General features: G+C 35.2%; 1 protein-coding gene across 1 annotated transcript in view; it reads left to right on the top strand.

The window, feature by feature from the left end:
• Positions 1-5,896: 5,896 nt before the first annotated feature.
• Positions 5,897-23,397, top strand: part of LOC149798085 (gamma-aminobutyric acid receptor subunit alpha-6-like) — a 90,960-nt gene continuing 73,459 nt past the window's right edge. Inside the window, exon 1 of the mRNA XM_089960836.1 lies at positions 5,897-6,012. Within this exon, the coding sequence (XP_089816962.1) occupies positions 5,897-6,012 (116 nt within the window). The remainder of the gene's footprint in view (positions 6,013-23,397) is intronic.

Genomic DNA, 23,397 nt, shown 5'->3' with positions numbered 1-23,397 from the left:
GCAAATTCTTAGGTTAACTATTGCAAAAAGCAGGCGCGGGATATACATCAGGAGTTAATCAAAACAAGGCTTGTCAGTTGCAAGTGGATTAATCACAACATTATCTCCAGTTAGGTCATAGCCTAGTAATAAATTAGTACTTTTAATGAGTAAATAAAGCATTGTTCCGACTGTCACGGGTCCTGAGTCTAAGTCTGATGACAAATTTACCCAGTGGAGATGAATAGTAACAAAGTCGCACTCTACTTCCTAAACGAGAACACTTTCACAAGAAGACGACTTTTCAGATAAAGGAAACGTACCGTATAATACAAGACTCTGAGAACTACATGCGTCCTTTAACATTTAATAGGAATAGGCTTGGCGAAATCACAAATAAGTGATTGATAACTTTTAGACATAAATGGCTCATAATTCTCCACAATTAAATAAGACTGGGGTTTGTTTCATCCAACAAATGTCTTGCCTTCAATAAATAACCCTGACCTTGACCTCATAGAAATAAGAGAATTTGAAATAGCTCTGTCTTTGTTATGTTGTTGCATATTTTTCATTTTGTAGCAATCAGAAGTAAAGTGCCTTTTCTAAATGCAATATAAGTACACGTATTAAGAGATAATGATTCCTGATCAGTCTTACCAGGCGTTTGATTACTAAAAGGTGTGACAGATTTAGATTTGGAATTACTCAATGAGACAGAGATGATTTATTTTACAAAATACCTACTGAAAGAAAGAGTTATTGACAAATGAAACTTTATAAGTCAGAGATTAATCCTCAACTGCTAGAGCAGCAGTTTCCAAAGTTTCGAACCTTTGCTCATCAAGATAGGCCTTAGCATCACTACGGATGCACTTCTTGAACTCTTGAAGTAGTATGCGCTGTGTGGGGTTATCCAAATCATTATCAACCTTCTTAACTGTACAACACCTATAAAACTGTTATTATTTTTCAGTTAGATACAAGTTTTATCAGTTTCTTTTCTACAATTCATAACCCTTCAAGATACAGCCCTAACCAGCATTGTTTTGCACCGATATTTTAGCGTAGACTTCACCAGTCTTGCCAAAGAGAACACTTTATCATTATAAAGTTAAATGCTCTTTTGACCATTGTAAAGTTCCAGCCATTTTCTCAAAATGAGAGAAACATTGATCAACTTCTTTTTCTTTAAATGGGGCTATAACCTAATAGTTTTGTTGGCATCAAAGCCTGAACAAGAGATGTGTGTTTTGCTCCTACCACTTCTTATTATTTTAGTCTAAATTGCATTTTCCTGTCTTCTTTCTGGATTTGCACGTCTCTTTCTCTCTGCATTTGTAATTCCCTCTCTTTCTTTTCTATATGTCTCTCCCTCTTTCCTCTGTCTCTAAATTCGTACTTCCCAGTCTTTTTTTTTTTTTGTCTTGCATTTGCATTGCCTTGCGTCTCTCTTCTCTTTCTCTGTTCCTTTTTTCGTGTTGCAGTTGTATTTCTCTCTCTCTCTTCTTTCCTTTTGAATTTGAATTTCCATAATTTCGTTCTGAAGCTGAAGTCTTCTTCACTCTATTATTATCCGGTTTTTTTTTTAAATGCGATTCTTTTAATTTCCTATCTGAACCAGATACAGTCGTACTAATCAAACCCGAGGCACGTTTATCACAATTACGTTTTTACACCAAATACTGGAGGAATTGGTTTTTTTTTTTCTGACTTTGTTATACATCCGTAGTAGCATAATGTCCAGCATGTCAATCAACTCGTCCTTTTCCAAAGACCGTAACCGTCCCTGGGTAGGATTTGGAACAAAGTTCACTATATTAGATGACATTTTGTATGCATCTTGGATTCACTTAAGATTTTTTAAATATGTAAAATTAAAATCTTTACAAGGAACAAATATATTTCAACACAAAGTCAATTTAAATTTCAAAGACAATTTGAAATTCTCTGAAATTCTAAAGAAATTCATATCTTGGGTGAAAAGCCAATTTCTAGTTACGCCTAAATGGTCTTAAAATAACAGAAAAAGAAGCGAACCAACAACTTTTTAATACCTAACAAATGAATTAAATCTCTAAATTATTCAATGAAAATTTGAGAGGAACTTGCAGCATTGTGAAGTAAACAGAGTGTTCCGAATTAATGACATATCTTGAATTTGGTGATGTGTCAATAGTCCTGGATAAGCTGCTGCGCCAACAGTCTTGACGTTTTACGATGATATAATGCCTCTGAATGAATTCACGATGATCCAAAAAAGTGACTTAGTCCATACAAACGTTTGAGTTCTTCTTTATTCCCACGGATAGTTTAAATAAATAAATCCTCTCAAATGATAACTGAACACATCTAAATAAATGATTCTTCTATACATATGTTAAAACAGGAATAAAGAATTATAATGTAAACAGCCTGATACACATTCCCACATGACCCATTTCGGAATAATCTTTTGGGACAAAAACTCAATTATCTTAATGGAAAATTTTTTAAAAAATTCTTTTCTCTAGAATCTTCTAATGTCAGAATCAAGACTCTGTCTAGAACAAAAATCCAGGTAAACATGTTTTAAAAAGGTACATTAATCAGGCAGGCATAAACTCCTTCCTTCAGTGAAGGACAAAGTTATTCATGCAGTACAATTTAAATATACATCACTATATTGTTACGAATCTATGATCACAAACTCAGTAACAGAAAAGAGCAAAAACAAGAGGTTTTGTAGAACTTCACAATTTAATTATCAAAGTTTTAAATGAAAATTTGGCCCGTACTTACAGTATTATGAAGTGACTCCTAACTAATCCTTACAAAGGTCTATGAATGCCCTAAATGAATGAAAATTTCCTCATAAATTTCAAAACAGGAAATGTACTGGTCCTCCAAGAATCGTGACGTTGGCAAGATCGCGTTATCCAGAATTCATTGGAATAATTTATAACAGTTCCAGAATAATAATATAGTCCAAAGAACGAGCACTTTCTATTTCCAATGAAAAGTCCAAACCAATGTTTTTCCTCTCGAATAATGTCGAAGTACAACATAAAACACATCTGCAGACTTACAACAAGAACAAAAGAAATGAGAATAAGTCCAAAATCAAAACGGAACTGATTGTTTAATTCTCTTCTTATTTTCACCCTTTATTTCGATTGTATTTTGCAATAGACCCCAAGTGACAAATAACACTACTCATTTTGCTTCGACTTGGATTACAGAATTAATCATCCACTAAGAAATTAAGCAATAGGCGCCATTAAGTCTTATTATCAAGATTAGTCAACACGTCCGGAAGCCTTTATTTACAGATCCTAGGTATCTACAACGTTCTTACGATACTCAGGTCACGTATGCAAAATTTAACTGACGGTAATCTGTAGAATTTACAGCCACGAATACAAATTATACAAAATAGATAAAATACTGTACCAGGAGTTACAAAAACAATATGGGGCCCCGAATGGCCGAGTGGTCTCAAGCGCTCTCCGTTACGGATTACTGCCATCTCACCTCTGTCTGCGTAGGTTCGAGTCCAGGATTCGGCCAATGAGGATATGTGAGAAAGCATGCCAGTAGCTTCTCGTGGGTTGGTGGTTGTTCCCGGGTTTTCCCGGGTTCTTCCTCCACCGTTAATACTGGCCTCCATGCATAGCATATCGTGTGCTGGAAAATGGAGTTAAACCCCACAACAACAACAACAACAAAAGCAATATAAATATACATAACACCTCCCCTCATAAGGAAAAGAATCACACAAAGGAATATAATAATGAAATGACACAGGAAGAGGAATAATGAATGTACGAAATGCATAGAAACTAAAGTAATATAAAACTGCTATAGTTGTGAAAGTGCAAATGCGATTAACATTACTTTTCCCCTGATGTGCCGAATATTGATATTGTATTCTTGCAACATCAAAAGCTATCGTAACAAAAGTTATCTTAATTTGTCGAACTCCTCCTGACATTTGTCATTCTAATAAACTTTGGTTTTCTTACTCAATAAATTAATCAGGGGTTCAGCAATTATGGAAATATTTTAGCACAATTTCCGATATTATCCAGCCATACCCAATACTCGAATCAGTAGCTTTTACTAATAGGCACAGGAAAAGCAGAGATAGTTTTAAACTACGGAGATAACTTTAACCTTAGCATATACAGTCTTAACTTAGCGAAGTCTCACAATATGTTCTAAAATTGTGACAAGCTAGGCAAAATTCATTTTTAGTAAGATTTATTGTTAGATGTGCCTGTAAATAATGACGTCCTTAGTATATGCATCACAACCATCTATACCGGATGCTACGATGCTCATTAAGGGCTGAAATGTAGAAGGAGAATTTTCCAAATAAATGACATCACTATGTGCTGATAGAGTCCATCTGGTGTTGTCAATAATTGTCAACACACTCGTAAGCATTTGTTTATATATCCGATGTAACTACTATGCTCTGAAGATACTTAGGTCACGTTTGCAAATTTTAATTAAAGATATTTTGAACGTTTTACAGCCATGAATACAAGTTATACAAATTAGATAATCACGTTCCAGGATATATATATATATATATATATATATATATATATATATATATATATATATATATATATATATATATATATATATATATATATATATATATATATATATATATATATATATATATATATATATATATATATATATATATATGTATGTATATATATGTATGTATATATATATGTATGTATATATATATATATATATATATATATATATATATATATATATATATATATATATATATATATATATATATATATATAGCTTCTTTTTCTTCTTCTTGGCAGTCTCTCAAGCCGAGGAAGACAAGTTGTGCGATGTCATCGACGATGGACGCACATGTGGCTCCGGAGTCCAAATTGCTGAGTCCAAATTCCGATGCACACAGGCGGTTGCAGATGGGGCATGGGACACCGGTGGATTGGGGGTGGCTGAGATACAGGTCTGTGACATCACTCACGAGTTTCAGCAAGACGCTAGCGGCGGTCAACCTCGAAGGTGGAACAGGCTCTTGTAGTCAGGGCTCGCCAGTGGCTTCTGTCTGAGGCAGCGAGCTCCAACTGGTGAGGTTGAAGTTCTGTCCATGTGATGTGCGTCTTCAGATTATCTTTTTACTTCTTGCGAGCGCGGCCTTGTTTCGGTTGCCCTGAACTAGCTCGCCTGGACTAACAGCTGCTTTGGGATTCTGTTTTGATCCATACGGATGACATGACCAGTCCAACGAATCTGGGCCAGGATTAGTTTGGCTTCGATGCTTGTTGCGTTGGTTGTATCAGTGACTTCCTGGTTGGTGATTCGGTCCTGCCACTTGATCCGCATCATGGATCTCAGGGAACGCTGGTGGAATTGTTCCAGCTGACTGATGTGCCTTCGGTAGACAGTCCACACAAGAGACACGTGAGGACAAATGCATTGTACACTTTCATCTTTGTTGACAGGCGTATGGCCTTGTGCTGAAAGACCTTGGTTCATAGGCCTCAGAGTGCTTGGCCGGGTTTTTGGATCCTCGCAGTGATCTCTTTGTCCAGGGAGTCATCACTGGATAGTGTGCTGCCTAGGTATTTGAAACTGTCCACATTCTTCAGCTGCGTGTCGCCAATAGTGATGCAGAGTTGTAAAGGGACAGTGCTCGGGGCGGGCTGGAAGAGGACTTCTGACTTTCCTAGGCTAACTGTGAGTCCAGATAGGTTGGAGGCTTCATAGAACCTGTCCATAATTACCTGTAGGTGAGTCTCTTCATGGGCCATGATTTCACAGTCACCTGCAAAGAGTGTTTTAGTGATAAGTCTTTCTAGCGTCTTGGTTTTTTCAGCTAGGCGACGGAGATCAAACACTATTCCATCCAGTTATATCTAATGTATATCCCATGTTCAAGGTCACGGATGGCTTGGAGCAGTACCTGTGTGAAGAAGAGATTGAAGAATACTGGAGCGAGTACACGTTCCTGTTTGACACCGTTAGACATGGTGAATTTCTGAGAGGGTTAATCGTCTGAGAGAGTCTGTCTAGTCATGTCATCGTGGAAGAACCGGATGAGGTTGGTAAACCTCTGAGGACAACCAAGCTTCTTGAGTACTACCCACAGTGCGTCTCTGTTGACTGTATCGAAACCTTTTGTTAGGTCCACGAAGGAGGCATCGGATATAGATAGTTGTGATGTTAGTATCACTAATACCCATTATTGTGTATCATGACCAATCAATAGTGATATAGGTGTAATTATACTAAACTCAATCCTTCCCATGTTTGGTAACAACATTATTTGCTTGCCATGGATATTTCACATCTTTTTTCCTTTGTTCAAAGCTTTATCCTTGAATTGTTTGCACACATAATGTATTCTTCTTATTTTGTCTTTTTCTTCTGCGCTTATGTTTGAATAATTTGTGCCACAATATTTACATAGGGAGTGGTGTTTCTAATGTTGCAAGAACTTGTAGCCCGACTGCTAAAGGCACTTTTCTTAGACTTGTCTCACTGCGAAAATCATAGCAACGGTGCAGAGGTCTGGGCGAAAACCACACTGAGACTGGACATGGTTATCTCATGACACTGCCGCAATAAGCCTGTTGAGAATGATGCGAGCAAGTATTTTGCCAGTTATGGAGATCAAGGAGATGCCTCTATAGTTACTGCAGTCCCCACGTGTACCTTTATTCGTATAGAGGGTCACAATTGATGCTTCGCGGAGGTCGTCTGGCATCTCCTCTTCCGTCTAGATGATGATTAGCACATCGTGGAATGCCTCGAGAGTCTGTTCACTGAGAGCCTTGTACACCTCCGCTGGGATACCGTCCTTTCCAGGTGCCCTGCCACAGTTCGTTTATTTAATGGCCGTCCTCAACTCTTCTATCGTTGGCAGAACATCCCGTTCGTCGAGCGTTGGCTGTTGGCGTATTTGGTCTATGTGTAGATATATATATATATATCTGTGTGTGTGTGTGTGTGTGTGTGTGTGTACACTGATCAACAACAGTGCGAATCTGGTGTGAAGCCAACCCAGTCTCTTTCGGAATCTACCAAGCGCACAAATCCACCAAACACAAAAGACGATTCACAAATGAAACAAGAAATTATGTGTAGCATGTAACAAACATTGAACTAAAGTCACCTTTCATTTGAGAGATGGTGTTTCTTGTTTGTGCTGGGGATAAACCCTTACGGAAAAGCGAGAAGAAGAAAGTAGAATAGATCTTAGACCTCGTTGGTTTAATTATATAAAAATAGTTTAGCTGTTAAGTTAACTTCCTGGAATGTGATATGAAGTATGGACTGGTAACCTGATATTCGTGCTCACGGTATAGTAATATTATGGATAGAAGTTTGATCCGTGCTGAAGCGTAAATCCACGTAGTCTCAATATATTTAAAACACAAAACCATCGTTTAAAATTACATTTCTACCTTGCCTGCCGCTACGAATTATGCAATATTTTCGAATCCCTTGCCCAAGTTTATTGTGTTTTAATATGACATTTAAATTATCGTGTCTTGGGAGAATTCTCTGAAATAAAGCTGTTGAAGTGTTAGCTTCAATCGAAAAACTGTCTGATTAGTTTTCCGAAAGAAAGATTGATGGGTAAAAATTTACATTCCTTTAACGGAATAACGCGGATGTATTCTTCAAAAATTTCTTCTCATCCACTCTTCGCGATGCATATTTAGTCATTCAGTGCTTTCATTAGTCAAAGCGATTATAGGTTGTGAACATTGGAAAGGAGAAAGTAATAGGAATGTTGTGACGATTTCGCTTCATGCAATATTTTAATTTCATCGTCAAAAATTTAATTAAAGCTTGATAAATAGTGTTCATTTGATATTCAAATCATTTAAAAATCAATGTAAACTCTTTAACATTGCCTGGATACGGTAATTCTCTCTCTCTCTCTCTCTCTCTCTCTCTCTCTGGTGTTTTTTGTGTACAAAGTTCTACTTTCATTACTCCCAATAAATGAAAAGTATAAATTTTATCTTCAAAGAACCAAACAGAAAAAGCATACAGAAGGAATTAGTTTCCTCAGACTGTCTGTTAGTATTGTCAAACTGACATTTTTCTTCACGAAATTGTTTTTATATGCTGAAGACAGTAATTGTTTCGAATGAAAACTCGTTAAGTAATGACCTGTCAAAATGAACGTTTCAGGGACAGTATAATTTTTATCTTAAGTGATTGATAACCCCTCAGGACAAGTGTGAAATACGTGTCAGAACATTGATGATATGAAGGTATATATACTGCTGCTACTGAATAACCGCTACACGAGCTGCTTCATGTCTGTCTTTGGCATGAATCAGAAGAAATTACCAGCAGACAAGAAGGCCCTGTAATTAGCTACAAGTATATGCAAAGGCCCTGTAATTAGATTTAAGGCGATGCGAAGAAAGCCCTGTCATTAGCTATAAGGCTGTGCCATCTAGATTGTCGTTAGGTATAAGGCTATGCCAAGAAGGCTCTGCAATTCGGTACTAGACTATACCAAAAAGGTATTGTCATTAGGTATTATTCTATACCAAGAAGGCCCTGTCATTAGATATTAGACTATACCAAGAAGGCCCTGTCATTAGGTATAAGGCTATGCCAAGATGGCCCTGTCATTAGGTATAGGTACTAGACTATAACAAGAAGGCCCTGTCATTAGATATTAGACTATACCATGAAGTCCCTATCATTATGTACCAGACTATAACAAGAAAGCCCTGTCATTAGGTATTAGGCTATGCCAAGAAGGCCCTGTCATAAGGTATAAGGCTATGCCAAGAAGGCCCTGTCAATACATTTTGGGTAATAGGCAGGTACGTTTGACTTTCTTTAGCTTCATTCTCAAATTCTCAACAGAAGATTTAGCATACAGAATAGTAAAAAGAAATGCCATTACTTTTCAGAGGGCAAAGCGACTCTCGATTCAGATCTATGGTATATGATGCAATTAATGGGTGCCATGCATTGGATTTTATATGGTGTAACAAGTGGGGTACTTACACATGGAATTTTATATAGTACAACAAATGGGGTACTACACAGGGGATTTTATATGGTGCAACAACTGGGGTACTACGCGGGAAAATAGCTCTAACAGACTTTTGTAGACTTCATTTAAATAAAATCCGAACAAAGAGATTAACATTTTCTATGATCCTGAAATGTCTTCTATAAAACCATAAATCTACTTGCATGATCAAACCGCTCTTCGGAGCTGGAAACTAAAACTTAGCAGACGATCCAAGCGACACGTGCATCAGCTTTAGACCTGATTGTGTGAAAAGATCTGCTGTACAATGATCTGATTGTGTCACAAGATATGCTGTACAATGATCTGATTGTGTCACATGATATGTTGTACAATGATCTCGATTTACTTCAGATGCATGACAAAGAGAGATTAGACACGATTGATCGTGTTCTTTATTAATATACGTTTTAGTTTGAATCACGATCTGCCTTTCAAAATCTGATTAAGAATAGATCGCTCCAGCAAACTTTCAAAAGATGTGCACGATATTTGCAAACTCCATTTAAGTAGTTCTAAGATCCACCCCCACTCCAGTAAAAGCCTATTTTTATTTTAATTATCACTATATAACAAATTAATCGAAATATTTGTAAAATAATATTGAGTTTCATGCTTTCATACTATGCCCACTGCATGCCGCGTAACTCTGATAGCAAAATTATTATTCCAAACAGCCACGTGGTCTTAAAATTTTAATGTTTTTCCACAACTTTAAAAGGAAATAATTGTCACATCTTGCGCATGAAATCGGGTTCATTAATAATCCTGGCTGGTATCACACATTCCTACACTGGTAGAGTCAAAATAAAACTACATGCATCCGAGGAATTATTATATTTAATTAGATATATTGTATGGAATGCACCTAGGACATAAAGGAAATAATGTCTGGTCATTGCCTCACACAGACATGTCGAAGTAAATCACTAGATGATCAAGATAACCAGTGGATTGAAAGTGTTGACGACAAAATATTTTATGACATAAACATATATAAAAGCGCCCTAGGAATAAATTATTGATGTTGAAGAAAGACACATTAATATAGCAGCTCTGATCAGACGAATTCACAGACAAAGCGGTGTGGAAATAAAGTCATTTAAGACCAATTTAGCAAATTATTTAATCTTAATTATACCAATGTTATTAAAAATTAAAAGAATGTATATTCATACTGGAAAAAGAATCTGAAGAGTCATATGTGACAAGGGAGAATGCCATGGGTCCTTGACACCTTAATTCATATGTGACACCGGAGACTGACATGGGTCCTTGACATCTTGAGTCATAGGCGACACCCGAGGCTGTTTCGGGTTCTTGACACCTTGAGTCATATGCGACACCCGAGACTGTTGTGGGTCCTTGTCACCTTGAGTCATATGGGAGACCCAAGACTGTGGAAGGTCCTTGACACCTTGAACCATATGTGTTAATCGAGGATGTCGTAGTTCCTTGACACATTGAACTACATGTGTCACTCGAGGCTGTCGCGGGTCCTTCACACCTTGAGTCATATGTGACACCCCACGCTGTGGTGGGTCCTTCACACCTAGAGTCAGTAGTTAGACTTTCAGAGACATGACTTCCTTCTTTCTAGACAGTCTGATTAAGAGTCGTAGAAACCTATCTTCAATAACTATGAAGGATTTGTCGGTTTGATTTGAAAGCCTAGACTGTGGAAATATCAATGTTCAGTTCGTAGACGAAAACAGGACAGTTATTGCAACCCATAATTCCCAGAGATTTTACCTTCTAAAACAGATTGAAGTTCCACAGATTATACCTTCTAAATCACACTGAAGTTCCACAGATTATACCTTCTAAAACAGATTGAAGTTCCACAGATTATACCTTCTAAAACAGATTGAAGTTACACAGATTATACCTCTAATACAAACTGAGGTTACACAGATTTTACCTTCTAAATCAGACTGAAGTTCCACAGTTTTACCTTCTAAAACAGATTGAGGTTTGCAGACATAATCAAAGACATTGACAAATTCTCGTATCGTGTGGCTAATATAGCTAATCAAAGACATTGACAAATTCTCGCATCCTGTGGCTAATATTGCTAATCAAAGACATTGACCGATTCTCGTATCCTGTGGTTAATATAGCTAATCAAAGACATTGACCAATTCTCGTATCCTGTGGGTAATACTAATACATATATCGATGATCGCCTGTGTAGTTAAATACATTTCGAACTTGTAAGACGGACAACGTTTGTGCTGAGATCTTTGTAAATATAATACATTCTGGAACTTTCCAAAAAATAAATATGCAATAAGTGAGTATGTCATTGGTTGAGGATAAAATTAATGTGGATTGAATATTGTAATATTTGAGATCTGTTATGAATATTTGATGTTTTCAATGCTAAAATGGTTTCGTATGTAAATACATGTACATATGCACAGCAAAGGTAGCCTGCTATTTTCCGTTTTCTGTAAATACTTTTATACATGTAAGATGATGCGATATATACCTAAATTAGACAGATCTAACATCTTGGAAGGAGATATTGCAGTCAAATCTGACAGGTAAGAAACATTCAGGTTGAGTTAGAAAAAGCTCACATCTTAAGCCCTTTCCAATAAATAATGACTTATTTTACATTTAATGCAAATGCAGCGGTGTGATACTGACTGTCAAGTAAAGATCACGTCATCTAATTTATAATTTTTCTGATACTTTGCTTTGGCAATATTAAAAACTTTTCTCCCTCTCAATGAAAGAATTCACGTACCCTGCTTAGATGTGAAAGTTTCTTTTCACTTCCGTAAAATAATACCATAAATATTGCATCATCTTAATTGGCTTGCTAAGTGACCTGGAAGTAGTTTCCAAAACTAAGAGTTTAAATATTATTAAGTTATAAAAATCAAAAACGATAACGAAACCTAGAATGTGTGTAGCATCTAAGCACTTGCTGATAATTCCTTTTTATTGAATCCTGAGTTGGCAGCAACACGCCGCGTTTTTCAGTCAGAAACAGAATGCAAAAGTACATTTTTTTCGAAATTCTTAAATAGAAGGAGGCTCAGTAATTTCTATTGTTGTTCTAACTTTAGCTGTATCTTCCAATCATCGTTTTCTTGTAGTGTGAAGGCGCTGTGGTGGCAATTGCCATTTTCATCTAACGATTATATATCCAGTGTTAAAAGTCTAAATACAATGATCACAATACATCTTCATTGTTTGTGAACCTTTTTTTGGATGGTATTTCCAAATACGAAGACTAAAATACATGCTTATTTACTACTTTATGTTATTTTAAAGCATCGTGTATTTAAAACAACTACGAATATCTTGCACGTTTTTTTTCTTCTTCTATTATCTGGATTTAAATGTAACATAACAGAAACAAAAGCTATTTGGATTGGAAACAGTAAATCTTCTAATGAAAGAATATGTCCCGAAATGGGTCTGTTTTGGTTCCCATCTAACTTTACACTCCTTGGCATAGATTTTTCTCCAGATTTACAAACAATGGTGGAAATTAATTATATGAAGAAGCTAACAAAGTCGAAACGAATACTGGCAAGCTGAAGTCAAAGACATATGTCAATAAAGGGTAACGTAATTGTTATAAACACTCTTGTTCTTCCCATATTCATACATCCTTTCTTCAACACTTCCAAATCCATCAGCAAAAGTTGAAGCAGAACTAAATCGCCCATTACGTAAATTTGTAAGGGGGGGGAGTAGAGAGAATAAAACGAGATACACTAGTATCCTCAGAAAACGAGGGAGGACTAAATATGATACACATATTTTCATTTATTAGGTATATTAAGATAAATTGCGTAAAATGATTGCTGGAAAAGGAAAATGGGACATGGAAGAACTTAGTCAATACAACTATACTCAGAAATAAAAAGGATATTTGGAATTTAGGGAGAAGGAAATTAGAAGAACTTAGTAAGCTCTATAAAAACCGTTTTTGGAGAAATGTGGTTTTGACAGTCTCTAATTGGAAAGAGGATCTGCAAAGTCCAAACGAGTATCTATCCATGAGTTTTTAAATTGTGTCGACCTAAAATGTTATATCAATGCAAATCCTAGACAGAAGCCGCTTTTGAAATTCTGAAAAAACTAGTAGATGATCACGGTAATTTGATAACCTTTGAAATAATAAAACAAAAAAGTAGAATCTATGATCTCTTGAAATACATATCCTTAATATCCAAAATTCCAAAAGCATGGAAAGACGCCATAAAAAACCATTTAGTACATTATACGTTTGATAAGGAGGAGGATAAAATAATGAACTTGCAAAAACAAAATTCACTCAAGTTTGTTTACAAAGATCGTTTTTAATAAAAAGCTAAAAGACAACACACTGCTAAGCAAGAAACTTGGATGCAAGTATTTTAAAAAAATATAAGTAGTGAGGAGTGGTCTGAGATTTATAGCCGGGCGAAATACTGTACCAAGGATACCAAGTTGATCTCTTTTAACTTTAAATTAATCCATAGAATAATCGCTACTAATGATTTTCTGGAAAGAATTAACATATATATATATAGTCGCGCGCGGTAACATGTATTACGCACGTGCCGCGCATGCGATGTAGGCGTCACGCGTTGCAAAGAAAAAGTACACCTACAAAAATAATATGGTGCGCCAAACACGTCACCTTAGTACGACTGGAATATGTGGTGGTTTATCAGGTATTTAGCACCAGTCGTGTGCAAAGTAAACATGTGTTTTATTGACAGTAAACCTTGAAATAATCTGTGGAAATAGCAATGTTGAAGCAAGAATGTCTTGCTTTTAATATCCTAACATAAAAAGTCCCAAAAACAATACATCAACCTCATTGACAATCACGTGGTATTACCGTAGTATGTATCCCTTGTTTACACGTGGCCTCACAAAACGTGTGTACCTCCATATACGCCATACTGATTCGCTAGCCACGCAAACCGACACCTAACAATATTGTTCTTCCAACATAATTATGAAGGCACGTATCATTGTGTGCCTAATGTTATCTTTATATACCAGATTCTGTCGTGTATGTCAACCACACTATACCGAATTCGTTATGTCGCCCCTTTTTCTTCAATAAATCAATGACATTTCAACCATCTTTGAAATTCTTTCATAAACAAATAGATCCATCAGTAAAAAGACACAAACAAATGGATACACAAAATAGTGCAACATATAATGATTTTAAATTTTCATGGACTGAAATCAATCATTTGCTTATCATTCAAGTCAAAAAGTCAATCGTTAAGTTATAACTTCATACTTTTATAAGCATTTCAGGAAATCTCGGCTTTGACATTCGACGCAGTCATGTTCCTTTAGGAACATGTTTTTTTGTAATATACTGAAGATTAAAGACCTTAGAGCTGTTCTCGCCTTCATTCAATATCATCCACTGTGAAAAGTATTTGTACATAAAGGTTCTGGCATAATCACATGCATTAAATTGTAATTCCGTAACTGTTATTGTATCCCAAAAATCGTAATCCGAAAATACTGGTTCAAGATGACAATCTTCATTATTGTTTGTTAGTAATAACTGCATTTCTGTTTGGTAGTAACATGCGTGATAACAGTTCAACATCGATATTCCGCCTTTCGATATAAGCCAAGGAACTTCCAGCTTTATTTTGTCTTTCGTGCTACAGGAGCTCCTAATTTAAAATATAATCTATGTATCTAAGTAAATATCCTTATCGACGATTAAATCGAAATGTTATCTTGAATACGCGCAATGACTGATGTTGACAAAGGTTTGTTAGGGACTCAAAATGGCAGTGCAAGGTGAGCGCGTTGCACTGTGGGTATTTGTGTACACAATCGTGACGTCTGTGAAAACAACCCATAGTAAAATGGTACTGAAAGGCTTATAAAATACTGCCCTACGTTTATGTCTGTTCTAATGGAATTTATGAAACGCACCACCGATGTTGATCCAGTTTTAGAAATCTGACGGCAAATTAACTTTTGCCAACAGTTCCTGTACATATTTTCCTGCGATTCCGATAAATATCTCCTTTGATTACGATAAATATCTCCTGCTATTCAGGTAACTGTTGCCAGCAATACTTTTATCTCCACAACTGACGCTTGTCCTGAATATCTCCATTGGAGTGATGCTGAAGCAATTGTTTTCAAGTCAAAATTCAGGAGACAAGAGAGATACTATGAATGAATTACAAGCTGGTTGTCTCATTGTATAAGGTACTTGTTCCCTCGAGAACACAGTGACTCGTTGTATAGGTTATTTATTTCCTCCCGGACACAGAGTGACTCACTGTATAAGGTATTCATTCCCCCTCGGACATAGAGTGACTCATTATATAAGGTAGTTATTCCCTCTTCAACACAGAGTGACTAGCTATATCAAGTATTTATTCCCTCTCGGATACAAAATGACTCCACTAGGGCACAGAGTGACTCGTTATATAAGGTATATATTCATTCTAGGACACGGAGTGATAATTCTGTAATGTATTTATTCTCTTTATTTATTGTGTATGTGTATATATATATTTATATATATATATATATATATATATATATATATATATATATATATATATATATATATATATATATATATATATATATATATATATATATATATATATATATAAAATAAATAAACATGACAAATGCACTAGAGGTTGAAACGACTTTGACCATGACTCAACATTGCTTTTCTTGCAACGATGTTAGCAAATGTTGTTATTCTACGACACAAACACAAAGGCACGCATACACACACTCACAAGCACTCATAAACATACACACACACATACACACACTTATCATCTGATGTATGATTATTGATGCCTTGTCCACGTCCTGTATTAATTCCACAACTAAATAATGGTCAATAGCCATCGGCACAACACACTGTCTGTAGCGGGCTAATTCTATACGAGATCAAAAGTTTAGCTATCATGCGAATAAGCAACAGATCTCGTATAATCTCGCGTGGTGAAAGTCCAAAATATAATTATACATAACACATAATTATTAAAAAGAACATAACGAACAATACAAATTGAATATACACAACAGTATCATTGATCTACGTTTGATATCGATATGAAGCACTCTTCAAAGTGTGTGCATATAGCACGTATGCACAAGCGAAAACCATCCAAAGGTGAAAGAATGCACATTGTCATTGACACCTGAAAAGTAAATCATAATAACTTGATATTGTTTAAGAAGTTTAGTATCCCTCAAGAATACATGATGTAGGTAGTTCATGACTGCAAACAATAGTGTCACATACACTGACTTAAATATAAAAGGTGATGGTTGTTATTAGAGCCTTTAAAGCAAGTCACAATGACCTACTTGATAATATTGTTCAGTATTTTAAGCATGCATTAACTGGTCTTTTCTTGTGACGGTACAAACAACAGCGTCTTAGGAACTGACCTAAACATAAATGTGTATATGATTTCACGAGTTTATCAAAAAGGTCACCATAGTCTACCTTTGAAACGTTGGTGTAGTACCACTGTGAATGCATAAACTGACCTAACCATTAACAAATGTGTCGAGAAACGTAACCTAATTATGGCATAATCGTGTAATACTTCTCCATATACAATTTAATTTAGAGTTGTAATCCTGCATATGCGAACTCCACTATTACCTTTGTTAACATAACTTTGAAACTGTATGCTGCTGTAAGCGTCATATTAATAGAAGTGACTTAGTATTTGATATGACTGGTTGGCAAGTTTATAAAACGTCATGTACTGCAAAACAAAAAGTCTATAAATTGTTCTACACCATATTCAGTTGCAACCTTTCAAGAGGAAATCAGTGATATATGTTTTAAAATATATTCTGTCTAACACTTTCGCGTCATCGCGACAAATGCTCTTCATGCAGGCAAAATATACCTTAAAAATAGTTTTGGTTTAGCTAAAGACGTTCTTTTTGTCATGTGTGACTATATTTCACTGTTCACAAAGGCGTCAAATTAAATTTAGAAAGGATGGATTCATTTTAAATAGTACATCATCATTCTATTTTGCGTACTTTAGAATCAAACTGAGTTCTCCACCATTTCTCGACAAGTTCCCCTTTTAGCTATGTATCACTTTATCGAAGAATTTCCTAGAGGGAATATTGTAGAAATGACAAGAGGTGCTCTTATTGGTTTGGATCTGTGCAATGTTGCCGATATGACGTGGGGTTTGAGTGATTGTTGTGTGTCTGATTTTGCTATCTAATGTATATTTTTTATTTGGGTTGCATGAATCATTGTTATGCCTGTCCTGCTATAGTGCTTGTTCACGGTGTTGTATGTGGATGTATAAGCGTTGTTTTATCCCGTCCAAGCAACAACGACATATTATACATAACAATGACGACAAATTGTTTAGTTAAGAAATTAAATAAATTGGAATATGTAATTGAATCACCATTTATATCAATTTCATCAACCCTTCGATAATTCAATATCCCATAACCCAGCTGGTGTATGGAATAAATAGGAAGATATATCTGGCGCGTTTAAATTCATTCCTTTTTTCTACTGCACGGTTTTCCCCCCGCATGTATCACATTTTAGAAATTACTTTAATAAACTCAAAGTCTTTGAAAAAAATAATACTTAATGCATTGTGGCTCTTTAAGTACCACAGACCTTCACGACATGGACGTCATGCATTTAAGATGCAAACCGTTTTCAACTGTTTAACGATTTTTCATATCATTTCCATTTCACACACATACACATACACAAATATATTTAGTTATATTTATGTTATGCGGATAGCTCTCGTTCAATACTCCATGCCCTCTAAATGCTCTCCGTCTATGTTCTCAAGTTTTCAACGCTTCGATTTCCTAATTGTTTGTCCATGATTTGAAGTTAGGAAGGTAACCCCTTGAAAGGATTGCTTTGCATTTTGAAATTTATGTACGCAAATCGACTTTCAGGATCGTAGTAAATATGCCTTAATACTGTGATTTTCATTTCTCTGTAAAGTGTCTGTGGTCAGTCATTTTAAATAGTGTTAAAATCTTCAAGTTATACTTTAGGCTGGTAGGACGTTTTCAACAAATCAAAGCAAGGTACATGAACAACATCAAATTGCTACCTTTCTTCAATGCTTTCCTAATTATGGATGATTGCAGATTTATTTGAAATTCTGCCATTCCTAAGATTAACGATAAATCGACTGCTTCATATACTAGGACATCATATCATATCTAAGTCTGATCTTCATCCGATTTATCTCTTTTTTCGTTGAATCGTCGAAGCGCAGTTTGTAATATTTATATGAGAGTCTAATACCTTTGTGTATTTATGCAGAGCAAATCCTTAATTGATTCCTTCACCGTCAAGGTTAATACTCCTGTTCGAGATAGTACTATTATTAACTGTAATATGTAAATCACATAGCTTGCTATCCACATTGATATTAATTTAATGAAATATTTGTATCACCTGTCTGAGTCATTATTTCTTGTGCTTAAAACAAATCTAATTAGTATTGTACATTTTCAAAAAGGACTGACCACTGTATGCTGCAATCCAGGAACCTGGCCGTATTTCTGTCTTAAACACAATAAGTGACTCTGCATATCAATGTTTAAGACAGCATCGATATGTATAACAGTCCAGGGACGTTAGGGTACTTTATTATTGTTGATATAAGCGGTCCGCAAATGTTCTAGCATATCATTCAGAGATTTAAAATTGCAAAGCAAAATAAAGACTTTGCTACTATGAGAAAACTTGCCTCCTCATAAAATAGAAACTTTTTAATATGTACTTGTATTGAGTTCGCTTAAGGTCTTGATTGTTGACATATCCCTACTGATTAATCAATAGTAATATTAGTTTGCTCATTTATCAGCTTCGGCGGGCATATAATATTATAAATAAAAATATATTTCTTTGTCATCGCAAGTTCATTGAGGTCGATGTATCATTTGCTCATTACCTTTGCAATTGGTTCGAAGATTTTTGGTGCTTGCCCAGAGGAAATCTGGTGTAACTACAACAGCACTAATATAATCCTGTTTTGCAATAGGTTAGAGCAGCCACTTTTTAATGCATTGCTTCCTTTCTGCACTTTATCACCATCGTAAGACAAACTGATTGCCGTTTTGCTAGCAACACAACACGTCGTCTAACACACATGACGCGTATTTTTTCCTATGATAATCCAAGTAATCCGAGTAATAATTAATATTTTTGGAAGTTAGAAATGTCTCATCAGTTTTTCTATCTACTTTAGTAGAATTTGTAGGAGTAAATATTAATTTAAAAAAGATACGGAATCACAATATGTCAGTGGAAAAATATTTGTTAGCACTTTCCTTAAAAATTATATTCATAATTTATGGTTGAATAAGAGGCATAGACGCCAAATACAATAATTAAACAGATAAACTTATAACATGTAAAAAGTATTAAAACTGTGCAAATATACCAGAAATTGAAATTGATATGCAAAATTATTAAAGAATACTTTATTACGTCATCACCAAACTTACATAGTTCTGAACAGTAGCTCAGCAGCGGATCTTTTTGCCCCCAACCCCAACCCCGACATTTACCCCATCCCACCTCAAAATTTCATTATACGGCCCACTCCCGCCAAAAAAGTTGTTAGATGGGAATTTTGTCATCAACGTGCCTAAGACCTCAGCCTTCATTAAAAGGATAGTTGTGACCTGCATATTTTGTTAACTCATTGAATAAAAGTAGTATACTGGCTATTTAATTAAGAGACAAGAATATTTTTGCCATACACAAATACGATTTCAGAGAAAATGGCGTAATTCAGCTACGTAGAAGTGACGTAGGCCGTGGCTAATTATAAATCAGGTTCTTTTTACTGAAAGTGGCCAATGCAATTAACAGCCAGGTACTTTTTACTGGTCAGTGATCAATGCAATTGAAAACCAGCTACTTTTTACTGACCAGTGGCCAATGTAATTAAACTGCAAGTACTTTTAACTAACCAGTGTCCAATTTAATTAAAAACCAGGTAATTTTTATTGACCATTTACCAGTGCAATTAAAAGCCAGGTAAGTTACACTGACCAGTGGATAATGAAATTCATATTCACGAAAATCAACCTATTGTTGGAATGACTGCGGTGACAGTTCAAAAGAATGAAAGATTTAAGTTTCTGAATTGATTTAAATGTACAGTATTTTGACAATCTATGAGATGTCTCGTTATTTTAAATGCTATAAGACCTTCTGTTTCTTCCTTAATGCTATGCTAAAATCGTCTCTTGACTGGACTCGTCCATCAAAGACTTGACAAACTGAATGAAAAGTCATCATATTTTGTGACACTGACTACTCATATGTAAGGCACCTCGTCGTGCTCAAGAATGACAGTTTCAGTAAATTACACGTTTCCTTCTTTCAACTCCCTCATTAAGTTCAAAAGGATTTTAATGCAAACACTGAATGTAATTTTGCCAAACTCTGTCACAAAGGTAAGTGATTTAACGGAGTAGGCTCATTTTATCTGAGCGATATTAAATCTTATACCGTCCTGAGTGATCAAGCAATTATTTATAGCCTTTTGCTCTCAAACTAAAACAACATAATAGAAAGATTAAAGTCAATCACGCTTTAAGAATTCATTTTTTTAAATGTCAAACCTTCTTCCCGGACATATGCGATTGCTTCCACAAAAGTGCTTAGGTTGATGAAATCACGAGTTCTTGGCATGTCGATATCATCATTCGATTCAATCCCTCTTTTTACAATGGCCCTCGACATATGTGTTTATACATTTCAAGAATGATTGACTGATTACCTAAAAAAACGATACCTTTTCGATAAACTTTCAGATTTCTGATGTTTATTTTGTCAGAAATGCCGCATTCTAATTATTTCCGAGATGAAGATTATTTGCTTTCCATCAGGGAAATATTTACCCATCATGAAAGATATTGAAACGTTTTCTATTGATTACAAATATTCATGGATATATCCTCAAAATGGTATCGGAGATATAGACTTTAACTCATTTTCCAATACCACCGCCAATACAATTTGTAAAGCCATTTTCCCGTCAGTTGATAAAGTCATTAATTTCCATTTGGAGCAAACGGTTGGGAATTTTCTTGTGTTTGATATATGCTAAAATATAACATATATTCTCCAGACATGTATAAACACGTTGTTACTACGGTTTCCATTGCCTTTGTCTGCAGTTAGGATTGAAAAGTTCAAAGCTCTTTTTAAGATGATCCCTGAATTCATAATGTTTTTGTACTTTGAAAAATAAGTTCACTTCGTTTGATCAGACGATTCAGGATTTTGTGTGTCTGTGTACATGTGTGATTTGGATTTTTAACGTAGCTTTGACAATTAATTTTTTATTTAACCCAATTTAATCAGAAATGGCCACTTTCTTGTGCCCTTTGAGAATTTACCTCTCTCAAAAGTATTCATTTCTTCCTATTTGAGGACAACAATATTGCAATTAAATTCAATTCGAAACCAACTGTACGTGTTTAAGCAATGTATCGAAAATTTATTTTAAGACGCATGCTCACTATATAGATTTTGGGGGAATTTGTATCATATGACGTTGTCGTTGCGCATGCGTTCCTGTTGCGGACAAAAGCACTAAAGGTTGCAAAGACTTTATGCTGTTGTGAAAATGTTACGAAGCGTAATAGTATTTGGTTTTTCCATGTAAATCTTGAGGTTTTCACATCATGTATAACTGAGACTTGTTAAAATGTTACAAAGTAAAATGGAAATTGAAATAGTTATGAGAGAAGGCTTTTCTAATTAATGTCATGGGTTCATCGAAGCAAGAGCCTTGTCTTTGTTATGTTGCCAAATACTTGGGAGAAATCAGTTAAGTGTTTAAGAACGAGATAGGGTCATTTAATGCCTTGGGTGTATATTGATCAATTTATCACGATATTACTGAGACAAATTAAAATCACAAGATGAAAAATTGAAATTATTCGGTCGCATGATTTTCATTAGAACTGTCATAGCTCTGCCAATGACGAGTGTTTCCTTCAGTGTACAGTGGCATCAACAACTAATTAATGTCAATTTCTGATCTAGACCGTCATATTTAAGACTCACAAAAGACCATATCAAATATCTTCAAACCGGCGTAAAAATTACATCAGCAGAGAGAAATGCAGTAGTGATAGATTGATCTATTCGCTCTCTCTCTCTCTCTCTCTCTCTATATATATATATATATATATATATATATATATATATATATATATATATATATATATATATATATATATATAACCAGGCATAAATAACCAGAATTCTCTAGAGAGAGAGAGACAGACAGACAGACAGACAGACAGAGAATTCTGGTTATTCGTGTCTTATCCGCAGTCATGAATTAAAATTTAAACCGAATGGTTTCGTATTTATTTGAAATAAACTTTAGAAAAGCTGGAAATTAAAAGTATGAATGCTTTTTATCACACGACTTTCACCAAAACCACGCACAACCAGAAAAAGAGTGCAGTTCCATGATTATACTGATCATGGAAATTAGAGGGGCCTTAATGCAAATACCGAGTCCATCATCTGTTCAAATGAGATAATATCGACATATGTTTGATTAATCCATTGGATCGCGTCGATAATAAAATTATGGATTTAGATAAAGTGCCGATGCACCTGTATATTAACTATTGGCTATAATCGTTATTATCTAAATATTATAGAAATGAATAAATAAACAGCTGAAACTATCATGTTCTCGGTGTATACAAAGACTTCTAAGGCGGCATTGCAACCATACTCGTGGTCTTAATAGTTTTCATGTTTTTTCTCTGATTGTTTCAAAAATACCCTTTTAATGCATCGTACCACATAGTATAACTTATCAGATGTATATAGGAACAGTTTTGTTACTGCAAAGTCAAATGTTCACCTAAGTGTGACATCGTTTGTTTCTAAAGATTATTAATCGTTGTAAAAACATTTGACTTGAATACAAAGGGCTTGGGGGTATTGTATTTATTATTCCATTGTAACAATCCAAATGGCAAGAGCTAAATAATTATAATGATTTCACCAACCGGAAACGGGTTTGGACTTGTATGTTATAATTATAGGTAGTAAGTAATTGATGCCAAAATAAGGTATGCATGTTATTTCGCCAGTGTACAACGGAGTGTATATATTGATGTACGCTTCTGTCAGGTGGCGGCAATAAGTATTTTTTTAAAAAACAACAATAATTCTTGCTTACATATTGTTGAATGAGACGGATTTTATTTCATAGTCTCACACGTCTCTTCTACGGAAACCATATTTTATTTCATATTCTCACATAGCTCTTTCATGAAAACCATACTGTATTCATCTGCTGACCAGTTTCCTT

Source organism: Sinohyriopsis cumingii, chromosome 6, assembly GCF_028554795.1.
Source record: "Sinohyriopsis cumingii isolate HCF-2022 chromosome 6, ASM2855479v2, whole genome shotgun sequence".
Taxonomy (NCBI): domain Eukaryota; kingdom Metazoa; phylum Mollusca; class Bivalvia; order Unionida; family Unionidae; genus Sinohyriopsis; species Sinohyriopsis cumingii.
This window is presented reverse-complemented; position numbering and strand designations above follow the sequence as displayed.